This window comes from Heterodontus francisci, chromosome 7 (assembly GCF_036365525.1).
Source record: "Heterodontus francisci isolate sHetFra1 chromosome 7, sHetFra1.hap1, whole genome shotgun sequence".
Lineage (NCBI taxonomy): Eukaryota > Metazoa > Chordata > Chondrichthyes > Heterodontiformes > Heterodontidae > Heterodontus > Heterodontus francisci.
In genome coordinates, this window is record NC_090377.1 from 111,606,745 (window position 1) to 111,622,096 (window position 15,352).

The window sequence follows — 15,352 nt, forward strand, 5'->3', positions numbered from 1 at the left end:
CAGTGGTGAACCACCTTCTTGATTACAACCAAGTGGCTTGCGAGGACAGTTCAGAGTCAACCACATTGCTGTGGGTCTGGAATCACATTTAGGCCAGACCAGGTAAGGACAGTAGATTTCCTTCTCTAAAGGTGTTAGTGAACCAGATGGGTATTTATGACAATCTGATTTTTTCATGGTCACCATTACTGATATGGCTTTTTAATTCCAGATTTAATTGAATTTAAATTCCCCAGCTACCATAGTGGGATTTAAACTCATGTCTCTAGATCATTTGTCCAGGTCTCTGAATTACCTGTCTAGTAACATAACCACTATGCTACTGTACCTAAATTCCCTTCCTTCAACCCTTAATCCCACTGTCCAACCAGCCTTCATCCGGAGTACTGACAGGCAGCAAAGGTAAGTAGAAGGGATCAGCACACAGAGATTAGGAGCCTCAGTTTGAAAGTTGTTCTCCTTGCCAGCTGTTGTATGAAAGAGTCTTATAAACAGTTTGCTTCTCCCTCCCCACCCACTCCCTAAGTCCCCTCTCCAGTGAGGGTAACCAGCTTTATTATCTGATACTCTGTTCAAGTCCAAATCCAACCCCCCCACCCCCACCCCATTTATACTGCAGGATGAGACCAGCAACAAACCAACAGTGTGGGAATTAAGCATCAACTTCAAAGCAACTGCACATTCACGATCTTACATGTGTGAATTACTAATTGCCTTCATGACTGATTCTGGCCAAATACCTTCCCTAATATCGGGGAAAGATCCCTCCAGGCTTCAGTGATAAATGTACATTACTTCTGGCACAGATGGTTGCAAACTCTAAGCCCCACTCTGCATTTCAACTCCACAGCCAGAATAAAAATGGCAAACCCGATGCCCTGCGGCACTGGGAGAAAAGATGCAAAGTTAAATCATACTTTCCCCCCATCCTGCACACAATTATTATTACAACAAATAAAGGTACATCCACTGCGGTAGATGAAAAGCTAGCAAAGGTTTGAATTTGTACAATAAGTAAGAGATTAGCAGGGCTATCATTTTCATTGGATGGGTTTTTCACTGGAGATTCAGAAACTGAATTCTGCTGCTCTGTCCAGTTGTAATTAGGCCATGGGTTTATAGTGAGTAAATTCCATTTCCATTACATGGATTAGGTCATTGTGTTCTGTGATTTCACCGACTTGTTGGTGCAAACAGCCAATGGGTAACCTTGGAGATTAGTTATAGGCAGCTGTTAAATCCTAGAGAGTTTGAATATTTGTAAGACAAGAGAACCAGCTGGAATTCATATTTGAGAATAGTTCAAGCTCAACATCATGCAGATCTGTCTTAATGTAACATGAGATGTACAGTAGCATAGTGGTTATGTTACTGGACTAGTAAGCCAGAGGCCTGGACTAATAATCCAGTGGCATGAGTTCAAATCCCACCATAGCACCTGGGGAATTTAAATTTGGTTAATTAAATAAATCGGATCTATAAAGCTAGCATCTGTAGTGGTGACTGGCCTGGTCAAAATCAGGACAAACACTCCCACACTTCCTTCTCCAAAGCCAAATGCTCCCACTACTCTGGGATTGCCCTGGAAGTTTTAGGGGCTCCCTTTCCACAGTTCCAAATTCTGGAGAAGCCCCTAATGTCTCCAAACACTTTGGCCTGGTTAAGCCTCTGAGTACAATGGACCATGGAAAGTTAGGGATGGTTGGCGATTTCCAGAATATTCCAACCACTCAGTGGTGCCTCATCTTTCTTGCATTGTATAACTCCTTACCTCAAGCAATAAGTCTCCCTCAGAGAGCATCGGCTGAACATTTTGCTGTCCATTCCCTCGGAAGTTCATTGGCTTGTTCGCCAGCCAGCCAGCCCTGTTTTTCTTTATACTGGCTGCAAAAAAAAAGACTGCTTAGAAAAGGACCAGGATGATTATAAGGCAATGCACACTTGTCTTTGCAGAAAGAATTTGTACCAGACATTATTGAGTAAAGGCTGTGGTCACCAACAGTTTTGCTTTAATAAAATGTTAGTTTATTCCGAAGGAGCAGATTAATAAATCTGGACTGGAAGGAGATACAGATCAAGCAAATTCCAACAGCCCATTTACACAATTCTAGCCCTGTTTGTCTCTTCATTAATGTTCGTGATTCATGAACAAGTCTTACGATTTACAGAAACTTCACCATGTTCATAATTCACATAACATATTACATGTTTAAATTTCCCATTGTAAATCAGAGCATAAATTAAAAACTCCTGCGGATTACAAGCATCAGCAATGCTGCTTCCTCAACAAGTGATGCAATATGCTCTCCAGTTCCACTTTAGAAAATTCCTTTACACTAGAGTGGGTAATGTGAAAGCAGATCCACCCAAAGTCTGAAAACTTCCAGAACAAATAAACCAGTCCCACATCTGCATCTGGACGATGAACAAGCCAACATCAATTTCCTCTTCTGTAGCACCTTCAGCAGAGAAAAAGGTGGCAGTTTCTACAGAGGGGAAAATAAAAAGGGACCGAGGTAGCACAATGATAGGAGAGTTAGGAGAGGTAACACAGAGCTTGGTTGAATGTGTGGATTGAGCCGTGCTGATGGTTTGATGCTGTGCTGTGGTACTCCCTGATTTGGCGGATAAGTAGTTTGTAGGATCTACCGATTGCTGGGTGAATGTGCATTGTGCAGCAGTACAGCCAGGAAAACCCAGGTCAAGCCTTCAGTTTGTGCTATGAGACGTGATCACAGGTAGGGGTGTGTTTGGTGCTGTCACAATAACTGCCCTCAGTATTGGAGGGTGTGGAGGGAAAATCAGCCAGGATATCCTATCCTGTATAACTGTGTGTGGGTGAGACTGTGTGCAGGTGCAAGTTATGCAAAAAAAAAGGACCAACTGCTATGATGTCCTCTCCAGTTCTACGTCCTCTACATGAAGAATGGCTGCTCACCTGAGGTATCGCAGGACTATAAGAACTGTACCCCAATAAGAGTTGACACTTACAGTGCAAGAGGGAACAGAGATAAAACAGGGATAGAGATTGTGGGAATGTTACAACTGTAAATAAATTAAAGCACTCAATGCAGATCCTAATGCTTTTTAAACCATTTGAGCTTTGACCTTACAGTCTGTGCAGATCTATGAACATCAGACTTAACCTCCAACAAGTTGAGACCCCTGCTGACCTGCCTATTTGCCACGTGCAATAATATGGATTTGACTGTATATGGGCATTTTAAAAAAAATGAAAAACCTCTCTCATCTCCCCTTTAAAATGTGTAATAAATGATCAGTACTTTCAAATTCACAGAAGGTGAATGTCAATGTTATGGCTAGTAAGATGGACTTCATTTCCTCAATCTCCCTACAGCATTGCTTTTTCAATGTCTGTTGAATAAATTGTGGTAAACAGAATTGAACAATCTGTGAGTGGGGTTTGATCTGCAGCCAAAAGTAAGAGGGGGAGGAGGGGGGTCAGAAGAAACATTATTCAGGACCAAGAAACATTTTGGGGCACTCCAGAGTCTCTCCCCAAGAGTTCATTCAAACTATGACCCTGCTTCTCTGTCTGAGGTACTGCTCCAGCCATGATCTTGTAGAGCACTGACTGCTCACGTCAGCGTAAAGTGCAGTTTCCATTCACATCAATTCTACTGGTCATGACTTTGATCTGCACTGAAATGAGGAGCAAGAGATGGGTTTTCTCTGTGCTCTGCCAAGCAGCACCACAGTACTCCATCACTGGACAACCACAGGGGTTGGGGAACACCCATGTTTAGGGGAATCATTAGAGTCCCAAGAGGACCCAGTGCTAAACTTAATGTCTCAATGTTATCGATGTAGGAGCCCCAACCCAACCCTTTGCATGAGGCCCCACAAGGCAAACAACCCTCTCACTGATCTCCTTCCTGTCTGCCAGAATTCCAGTCGAGTTTTTTTTCAAGGATTCTGCCTCCACTACCAATTTTTCTGCCCATCATTGCAACTTGCCTGCCCCCGTTTAGACTGAATATCAACCCTAGGATGTGAAGCTTTGAAATTGGAAAGGGTTTATAATCCATTATGCAGTGGAAATTACACAGCTGGCTTTACTCATGTCTGAATATATCCCACCATTTTTCTGTCCGATCCTTTTGGTATTTACACATCTGTATCTTCTATGATGCTATCTACCTGTAGTGACTAGTCTCTATGTGTCGACCATGGAGGTTGAACCAGTCTGCTGAAGGTGATGCCAGCAGAAAGTAGATTCTTAAACCTAGAAACTCACACAGTTACAGAGCTGGAACAGAAATGCCCTGTTTTTTTTTTAACCAATTACTACCAAATGAGGTGAAGGCTTTCCAACTCGAATTCTTCTCATCTCAAAACCCACAGGCAACAACAGAGTGAATATACTTAGTGTAAATGTTGCACTCTTAAATTTAACCACAAACAACAACTAGTATTTATATAGTGTCTTTAACGCAATAAAATGCGTCAAGTTGCTTCACAGGAGGATTATAAAGTAAAATTTGACACCGAGTCCCGAAGGGCAGATGGCCAAAAGGTTGGTCAAAAAGACAAGTTTTAAGGAGATGCTTAAAGGAGGAAAAAGAGGCGGAGCAGTTTAGGGAGGGAATTCCAGAGCTTAGGACCCAGGCAGCTGAAGGCAGTCGCCAATGGTGGAGCGATCAGGGATGCACAAGAGTCCAGAATTAGAGGAGTGCAGATATTTTGGAGAGTTGTGGGGCTGGAGGAGATTACAGGGATAGGGAGGGGCGAGGCCACAGAAGGGATTTGAAAACAAGGATGAGAATTTCAAAATCAGGTGCTGACTGAATGGGAGTCAAAGTAGTTCAGCAAGCACAAGGATGACAGGTGAGTGGGACTTGATGCAAGTTAAGACATGGACAACAGAGTTTTGGATGACCTCAAGTTTACGGAGGGTAGAATGTGGGAGGCCAACCACGAGTGCGTTGGAATAGTCAAGTCTAGACACAGCAAAAGTTGTTCAAATTTTTCTCTGCTGGTGCAGATAGAGACTAAATCAACCTGGCATCCCTCATGTCAAAGTCCTCATAATAATGATGTTAGCTTGTAGAGAAACAGTAAGCACAGGATAGGCGCCTTCCCACAGTCTTATGTGCCTCTCTTGACTTAGAAATATATTGCCAATCCTCCAGTGTTGCTGGGTCAAAATCCTGGAACTCTCTTCCTAACAGCACTGTTGGTGTGCCTACACCACACGGACTGCAGGGGTTCAAGAACTCAGCTCACCGCCACCTTCTCAAGAGGGATGGACAATAAACGTTAGCCTTGCTAGAGATCCCAAGAATGAATTAAAAATGCCTTATTAAGACCAAGATGATCAAATGTTCCACAGAACACCATAGTTCCTGTTGTTGGTGGATAACAAAAATCGGAGGGGGCAGGGAGGGAAAGGCAGAGAGAGGATGTGAGGCCAGGCGGCAGGCTGTGTTAAATAACGATTGAGACCTGAGGGTGGATCAACATTCAAGAGTTCTATTACACTGCCTTAGGGGCTCAAGGATTACTTATGCATAGCTTGCCCTTCAGGAGATGGGTCAATGTTCATAACTGGCCAAACTGGACCTGATCGGTTTAATTAGACCTAATCGGTCTAATCGGGTGTGTAGGGCTAAGTGACCTTTCCTTATTCCATGTGTTATGTTTTTCAGAAGGTTTTTTTTTTAAAAAAGCAGAGGGAAAGTCAGTTCAGATGTTTGTATCCATGTGATTTACACGAAAATGTTGGGCCAGATGGTGGGGACCACATTGCAGAATATATTGTCTGCACTTGCAGCATGAACACTGAGCTATCGATACCAGAAGAGAATTATTAATTAATATTTTATCTAGGGAAGCAATCCTGAGCACCCACCCGCTTTACGGAACTATAACATACCGCCACATGAATGCAAGATTTTCTTTTCATTATCAAATATGTTTCCCTCTCTCACCATTGCCAACCCAGAGCTGACACATGCCTAACCCAAGCCCATAAACACAGCCAGTGTCAGCACTGGGGAAGACCAAAGGCAAGAAGGAGGTGGATCGCGAGTGGCCTGGGTCTTCAGCCATAAACAGCCATGCTAAAACCAGATTAATCCATACAACAGCTGCTGGGCTGATAGTCTAACATGCAAGGGTCTGAAGACAAACCATCTTCTGAGCATCACAAACATGGAGCTAGATTGTAAAAGAAAAACCCTGGAAATATTTAGCAGCTGCTCTGCCTTGTCTTACACAAACATTCTTAGCACCAGCCCTGAATTCCACTTCAGAATTGAAATTTCACTGCAACCTGTCTTTCTCTCCCCTCCAGTAAACAACTTAACCCTCAAATCAAAAAAAAAACTCCTTTATTAATCTGTACATGACAGCAAAGGTTTTGGGTTGGAAGGTGCTGTGGCAACACAGCAAAAGCTGCAAATTTCAACTGGATGACAGCAATAAGTAATCTCAGTTCAGTAATTAAAAGCAGTTGAAGCATCGGGCCCTGGCAAAAGAAACTCTGTTTAACGTGGGGGAGGGAGGGAAAGCACACCAACACACACATGCACAAACACACACACATGCACAAACACACATGCCCGAGTCCCTTTGCTTTCTATGCCAGTTTACGTCCTTCAGGCATGACCCACAGGGTTGGGTAGAAAGTGGGAACAAAGCCACATACACACAAACGAGAAACCAGCTGCTTCTGATCTGTTCTCCTCAAGATTTTGCTTTGCGTGATTCAAAGAGCTATTGTTCTCTGAGCTTTGGGGAGTGTTAGGTTACCCACAGTTTACTTCCAAGCAAGTCTGTACGAGTCTATATATGAAACAGAGAGACGAATGCACTGTGTCAGCAAGCAAACCTTAGTACGTGGGCAAAGGGTTTTAAATCCAAAGCCTCTTTACCTGCACGTCACAAAAATTAATAATGGCCTGGGTGGGAGGGGGCAGGTCACAAATTCTTCCTCCACACTTCTTCCCTTCTCTCTCAAAGGTGCTGGCTCAGGCTGGGGTACAGCTCCATGTTGCTGCCATCTCTCTGTTACCTCGCCCAGTTTCCCATTCCTCACAGTGACTGTGGGTTAGCACATCAGGTGCATCAATCCCATGAACACTCCACACACCTCCCAGCAGCAAGCCGGGCTAACTTATTCTTTTTAAAACCTCTTCTTAGCTCTGGACTATCAAGGTCAAATACAGTGCCCAAAACTGGCAGACCCTTTGTGGCTGGCTCAGGTAAGGGATTGAACCTGGGGACATGCTGGTTTAGGAGATGCATCTCCACATTCAGCCATTGGGGAACATCAATGTTAACATTGAACAGTTTTGTTGGGGGATGAAGATTCGGTCCAATAATGATATACTTTATCCCTGAGCACATCTGGGAAAAGCAAAGACACCCAATCCCATTCACCGATACATTAGCTTATTTGTTAACACTGGAACTCATACTGTCACAGTCTTGGTGACTCTGTGCACAATATGAAAATACTGGATTACGTACCATTCAATAAAGCATAGAAATTTGCCAAATTGGTGTGAAAAGTCAGACCATGGCAAATCGCTTGCCCTCATCCCAGGGGCTGCCTAAGGTGATCCTCAGTGCCTCATATCGGCAAACAAACCCATACTGTAGTCCATTGCACTAGTGCCAATGTGGAGAGGTGGTGGTGGGGGGGGGGGGGGTCCAGTTTCTGTAGCTGTTTGGTAAGTTCGTAGTCCCAACCGTATTGCTGGGAGGAGTGTGATGGAATACTCTCCATTTGTCTGGATGGGTGCAGCTCCAACAACACACAAGAAGCTCAACACCATCTGGGAGAAAGCAGCCCACTTGATCAGCACCCCATCCACCACCTTCCAACGTTCACACCCTCCACCACTGACGCATAGTGGCAGCAGTGTGTACCATCTACAAGATGCACTACAGCAACTCACCAAGACACCTTCAACAGCACCTTCCAAGCCCGGACTTCCACCATTTAGAATAACAAGGGCAGCAGACACATGAGAACATGACCACCTACAAGTTTCCCTTCAAGCCACATACTATCCTGACCTGGAACAATAACACTGTTCCTTCACTGTCGCTGGGTCAAAATCCCGGAACTCCCTCTCTAACAGCACTGTGGAGGTACCTATGCCACACGGACTGCAGCGGCTCAAGAAGCCGGTTTACCGCCACCATCTCAAGGACAATTAGGGATGGGCATAAATGCTGGCCTTGCCAGTGATGTCCACAGCCTGTGAATGAATAAAGAAAAAGCACCAGGTGAAAACTGAAGGAAGATGGTCAGCCCTGGATCTCTGCTGTTTATGTCTAGCAGGGCCAGCTCAGAGCAGCACCAAGTAGAAACAAACATCATTGCTTTCAATAAGATAATATAAACCTGTCGCAAACAATTTGAACCAGGATTTCAGTAAAATACAAAAACAGGCATGCAAAGTTTTAATCAGTTCTCCAGCAGTGTGGGAAACACCCAACAGTGATGACCTAGAGAGTGTGAAAATGAGAGAGTCCCATGTAATGGTATGTTAACATTTCAATGAAATACTGGTAATTACAGTGTTATGACCAGGTGAGAAAGATCTCTCAGCCTTCACCTGGTCTCACCATAACAGGGTTTTATTTTTAAACACACTGTTTTTAGCTCCCCCCATGGTGAATCCTTGTTCACCGCTTTCCAATTATAAGGCAAATAAACCAGCACAAACAGGTTTTCTCAGGTTTAAAGAAGAAAAGTTGAAATTTATTAAACTTGAACTTAAACTCTAATTCGGTTGGCGTCTACAGATACACGACACGCCCACGCTAGCTTGCATACGTGATATACACATGCAAATAGAGACAGAAAAGAGCAGAAGAAAAAGTAGAGTGGAAAAGTTTGAGGCAATATCTGAAGAGTTTTTGTTATAGTTTTTCGAGCTCACTGTAGAGTCCTTGATTGTAGGTAGATCTTGCTTTTTGTTGGGGTCCAGTATTCTTCTTAAACCTTGTTCGCTGTAGGAGACTTTTCTGTCGTGGGGTTCTGTCATGTGTCTTCAGTGGATTCAGGGGCTTGTGAGAAAGAGATGGGAGCAGACAGGAGAGATCTTCTCAGTCCAGGATCAAACAGTTTTTCTCAGTTCAAACTTTCTGTGCCTAGTACAAAAGACCCTGGAACAGCCAGTTAGTCATGTGACCAGCTGGTTTAACCAGTCCTGGATTGTATCACCTTAGCAGTCTCTAGAATGCTCCTCTCACATACAATACCTGTTGATCAAGGTCCATTGTGGGTTGAATGGGTCAGGGAATGGTCCTTTGTCCTTCCAAGTACTATCTGTTAATATGCAAATGTGTTTTCCAGCCATGGCTGATCTGTTTAACAAGTCATTTCCTCACTCCAGCAACAGTTTAATCAATGTTCATGACAAAATTAATGTGCCTCACTCTAGGCAGGTGGGGGCCTAGCATGACAACAGTATAACTGGTGCCCAGAACAACTGATGTGCCTCAATTAAGAGTATCACACAATACCAAAGCATATTCCTTGAGCAGTTTTTCCAAAATCTAAATATGAGTCATTTGATTGCTGATGACACTGATAATTCAGATATCCGCATTTCCTGTTTCTTCTTAAGTAAATTTTATAAATCTTTTCTATTAACAAATGATGGCGGTCCAATTTTAAAACAAGTTGGATGATCTTTTCCTACTGGCATGAGCACAAATGTAGATTATGTGGCATGCTCTCCCACTGCTTTTAAAAAGATTTTGGGGGAATCCGTCGCCAGTTTTTCAGGAAGGCACAGGGTGGGAGGGCAAGCCAGTGGGCCACGTGCTGCTCCTATTTTGTCAGCAGCCAAAAGTATCCTCTGACCTTTGCAAGCCCTCCAGTTAATGAGGTATTGTGCACCGGGACGCAAATTGGTCTGCTCTGATGATGTAACCTTCCACGACAGCGCTTCTGATATGTCTTCCTTTTTCCTCAACTGAGGATTCCCCCTCACTGTGGTTGACAGGGCCCTCAACCGTGTCCGGCCCATTTCCCACACTTCTACCCTCACCTCTTCCCTTTCCTCCCAGAACAGCGACAGGGTTCCCCCTTGTCCTCACTTTCCACTCCACCAGCCTCCACATCCAGAGGATCATCCTCCACCATTTCTGCCACATCTAGCGTGATGCCATGACCAAAACTATCTTCCCCTCCCGTCAGCATTCCGAAGGGATCGTTCCCTCCACGACACCCTGGTCCATTCCTCCATTATCCCCAACACCTCGTCCCCTTCCCATGCAATCGCAGGAGGTGTAATATCTGCCCTTTTGCTTCCTTCTCTCCTCACTATCCAATGCCCCAAACACGCCTTTCAGGTGAAAAGGTGATTTAGTTGTACTTCTTTCAATTTACGTATACTGTATTTGCTGCTCACAATGTGGTCTCATCTACACTGGGGAGACCAAACGCAGACTGGGTGACCGCTTTGCGGAACACCTCCGCTCAGTCCGAAAGCATGACCCCGAGCTTCCAGTTGCTTGCCATTTCAACACTCCCCCCTGCTCTCATGCCCACATCGCTGTCCTGGGATCGCTGCAGTGTTCCAGTGAACATCAATGCAAGCTCGATTTACCGATTAGACATGCTGGACTGAATAGTGACTTCAATAATTTCAGAGCATGACAGCAACCCACCCCCCCACTTTTTATTTTAGTTTGTTTCATCATTCATTTTTTTTAACCACTTTTTTTCATGTTTGTGCTTTGGGCCAGGGCTGTTCATTTTTCTGTCAATTAACACCCTCTCTGCACTAACGCTTTGTCTTTCAGCATACTGTTTGCCTTTGCTCCATGACCTTCTCGTCAGTTATTCCCTGTGGCCCTGTCCTATCAACACCATCCCTTTTGTTATCTTTTGCCCCACCCCTGCTTTATTTGCTTAAAATCTATGTCCCAACCTTTGCCAGTCACTGACCTGAAACATTAACTCTGTTTCTCTCTCCACAGATGCTGCCTGACCTGCTGAGTATTTCCAGCATTTCTTGTTTTTATTATCACAAAATTGGTACCGTCATCTCAGGCAACCTGAGGCAGATGTGGTCAACTCTGGTTGTACCTGTCTCAGGTCGCACCCCACATATCATACTAGACCAAGGTGGGTAAGGTAGGCACTGGCGTTCAAGGCAAGATCAGGCACACAGAGGATGATCAGCTCACAAAACTGTGCAAATGCCAACAGCACTCTACCTTGGACAAGAAAACATTGGCTTGCAAGTGTTCATTTTTGTTTCCATATATAATCTGAGTCATTTCGTTTTAATTACTTTTTTTAAATTTAGGAAAAAGACTTCACTTTTCTTGAACAATGATTTTAGTTATCAAAGTTATTGGAAACCGCCCTGGCTACCAGCCAGCTGCATGTCTGTGATATTAATGCCACTGCCCAAGGCAAACCAATGTTCATTTTTGGTTGAGTTCCTCAAACATGGACACAGACTAGCAAGGGATAGGCAGATAAATAGAGAGCATGCTCCTGAAAAAGGAGCAGGAGAGAAGGAAGGAGAGGAAGGGAGGGAAAGGAGAGGAGAGGAGAGGAGAGGAGAAAGGAAAGATCTTTCTTTGTTTTAAATGAATGTTTGAAAATCAGAATGTGACCTTGAATGATAGAATGATGCAGCACAGAAGGAGGCCATTATTCCATCGTGCCTGAGCTGCCTTCATTGCTCGATTCATGTTTCTCCCCCTGGCAGCCTGACTGCTTGCAGGTTATTGCACACAATTCTGGTCGCCATATTATAAAAATGAAGTAGAGGCACTGGAGAGGGTGCAAAAAAGATCGACAAAGAAACAAGGAATGCAGGGGTATGCTCATCAGGAGCAGATAAACAGGCTTGGTCTCTTTTCTCCTGAAAAAAAAAAGCAGGCTGAGGGGTGACCTAACAGAGTTCTTTAAAATCATGAAAGGTTGTGATAGAATGGGTACAGAGAGAAAGTTTCCACTTGTGGGGAAGAGCAAAACGAGAGGCTGTCAATATAAGATAGGCACCAAGAAATCCAACAGGGAATTCAGAAGAATCTTTACCCAGAGAGTGGTGAGAATGTGGAACTCGCTACCACGGGGAGTGGCTGAGATGAACAGTACAGATGTATTTAAGGGGAAGCTAGATAAACAGAAGAGGGAGCTGGGAACAGAGGGTTATGATGATCGAGTTAGATTAAGAGGCATAAATGAGTGGAGCATAAACAATACTTGTTGGGCTGAATGGCCTTTTTCTGTGCTGTAAATTCTCTGTAATCCTATTGACTCATCAATACCCAGGCACCTTCTGGTATTACACCCTACCATCCATTCTTTATGTATGAGCATTGACAGGCAGTCAGCAGGCCTTCGACCATGATGGGCATCACAGCTGCATTAAGTACTGTCAACAGTCATGCCTCGCTGAGGACTGTGTCCAGTGTGGTGCAACCACCTTAGTGCTTAAATGGAGTTTGTGAAGCAAGCTGCCCCTGTTAATCCAGTTAGGATCACCAACCTTTGCCAAACCGAACACCCACTGGAATGTGATAGGAGTTGTGGGGTAGAACCCTCGCTTGATTGCTGAGGTTTGTGTTGCCGCTGATGAAAGTTCACTGCAAACATTAATAACTAGTGGCACCACATTGCGAGACACTTAAGTGGAAAAAAATGGACTTATTTTTCAAAGATCAGATTTTTGGTGTCTGGTTTATATTTTAGAAATTTCCAGAGAGCCGGCCAATAATCGGACTGGTGGTTGAAAACCAGCCAGCAATTGGGCAATCTCTGTCTGGTTGACCAAGTAAGTCACAGAGGTCAGCTTTAACCACTTATATAGAACAAAGACTTGGATTGCTGAGGGTACCAACTCCAAAAGTAGGTTTTGTGAATAAACTGTTATTTACAATAGGTCAATTTCAGTGGAGATAATTAGGTACAGAGCGCACAGCAAAGCAGTATGACAAACATGTCTTCGTGGTTTAAATGTTACTGCAGGGAACTGGTTGGTACCTCTTTGTAAAGCAAGACAGAGTGTCCTCAGTGGCCTGTACTTGCAGGCTTCAGGTTAGCACTAGGAAAGCCTCAGCAGTGGTCACTGATCTAGCCTCTTGAAAACAGGAAGTGCACACTCAAAGAGATTAGAAGGGGAGACAGCTAAGGCCAACACACTTCCAAAAAACACACAAATAATGCTGGAAAATGGGCAGGTTTCTTAAGTGCCAGCGACAGTCCCAACTTTGTCATCGAAAGGTAAGCGATTTCAGATACAGAGCTGACTGCCACTCAGATCGGCTGCCATTGATCACACTGCACTGTGTTACTTTTTATTTTTTTATTTTTATTTATTTTATTTTATTTTTATTTAGAGATACAGCACTGAAACAGGCCCTTCGGCCCACCGAGTCTGTGCCGACCAACAACCACCCATTTATACTAACCCCACAGTAATCCCATATTCCCTATACTAGGGGCAATTTACAACGGCCAATTTACCTATCACCTGCAAGTCTTTGGATGTGGGAGGAAACCGGAGCACCCGGCGAAAACCTACGCAGACACAGGGAGAACTTGCAAACTCCACACAGGCAGTACCCAGAATCGAACCTGGGTCCCTGGAGCTGTGAGGCTGCGGTGCTAACCACTGCGCCGCCCATTTTGTTCTGTAACAGCTAATCGAAGCACTGCCCCATCAGCCTTGAACACAGAAATCTAGGCTGACACTCCCAGTGTAGTACTGAGAGTGCGCTGCACTGTCAGTGGTGCCGTCTTTCATACGAGGTGTTGAATTGAGGCCTCGGCTACTCTCGGGTGGATGTCAGATTTTCCATTGAAGAGGAGCAGGGGAGTTATTCCTCAGTGTCCTGGGGCCAATATTTATCCCTCAATCAACACCACAAAAAAATATTATCTGGTCATTATCACATTGCTGTTTGTGGGAGCTTGCTGTGCGCAAATAGGCTGCAGCGTTTCCTATATTACAACAATGACTACAATTCAAAAATTAGGGCGGCACAGTGGCGCAGTGGTTAGCACCGCAGCCTCACAGCTCCAGGGACCCGGGTTCGATTCTGGGTACTGCCTGTGTGGAGTTTGCAAGTTCTCCCTGTGTCTGCGTGGGTTTTCTTCGGGTGCTCCGGTTTCCTCCCACAAGCCAAAAGACTTGCAGGTTGATAGGTAAATTGGCCATTATAAATTGCCACTAGTATAGGTAGGTGGTAGGGAAATATAGGGACAGGTGGGGATGTTTGGTAGGAATATGGGATTAGTGTAGGATTAGTATAAATGGGTGGTTGATGTTCGGCACAGACTCGGTGGGCCGAAGGGCCTGTTTCAGTGCTGTATCTCTAATTACTTCACTGGTTGTAAACTGCATTGGAATGTCCTGAGGTCATGAAAGGTGCTATATAAACGCAAACCTTTCTGTCTTAAGAGGAAACAACACTGCTGATCTCATTCAGTCATCTCCTATACTCTTCATATTTGTGGCAGATTGCAAGTTTAGCAGTTGAAATGTGAGCCACTTTAAAAAAAAGGTAAAACAGCTTTTAAGCAAGACTAAAACAGAGAATGCTGGAAATACTCAGCAGGTCTGGCAGCATCTGTGGAGAGAGAAGCAGAGTTAATGTTTCAGGTAGATGACCCTTCATCAGGGTTGATCCTCATCGGCCTGAATCGTTAACTTTGTTTCTCTCTCCACAGATGCTGCCAGACCTGCTGAGTATTTCCAGCATTTACTGTTTTTATTCAGATCTCCAGCATCTGCACTACTTTGCTCTTTAAAAAAAAACAGCAAGATGGTTGGTCAGCCGTTTGGAATCCTTTCGTCTTCTGTGCCTAGCTTGGCCAGGTTTTCATCATACTGGGGATCGGGCCACAGCATTAAACATATCAGACATCAGACTCATTCCTGAATTGAAACTGGAGCCAGTGACCTCAGGGGTCATCAATAATTGTTTTTTTATACATGTTATTACAGGCTGCTGTCTGTATTGAGAGCATTCTTTTTGTCAGTTAATACAAAGATGTAGCTTGTAACAGCAAAGACAAAACCATTGTGGAGAAAACACAGCAGAGGCAATTTTTTTTCTCTCTGGTAAGGTCTGTAACTGCCTTTTAAAGAGAAATGCCCTACTCTTCTCAAACTACAGAGAGGCTGATCTCTTTTGAGAGCTTAGATGGACGACAGTAAAAGTATTAAAAATATATACAGCAAATTTTCAAAATGGCTCAGGCACACAAACTGTAACTGGAAAAGTTTATTTCAGATCACTGGAAGATACACTAATTGTTCGGAATTTGGCTGGAGTTTGTCATTTGTTAACTAGCTTTTCTCCCTCTAAATAAATGCTTCCATCAAACAGGCTGATAATC

At 44.1% G+C, this 15,352-nt stretch overlaps 1 protein-coding gene across 1 annotated transcript in view; it reads right to left on the reverse strand.

Annotated features, from left to right (window-relative positions):
- Nucleotides 1–15,352, reverse strand: part of ahr2 (aryl hydrocarbon receptor 2) — a 203,648-nt gene that overhangs the window by 65,476 nt on the left and 122,820 nt on the right. Inside the window, exon 3 of the mRNA XM_068035886.1 lies at nt 1,772–1,884. Coding sequence (XP_067891987.1) covers nt 1,772–1,884 — 113 coding nt within the window. The remainder of the gene's footprint in view (nt 1–1,771; nt 1,885–15,352) is intronic.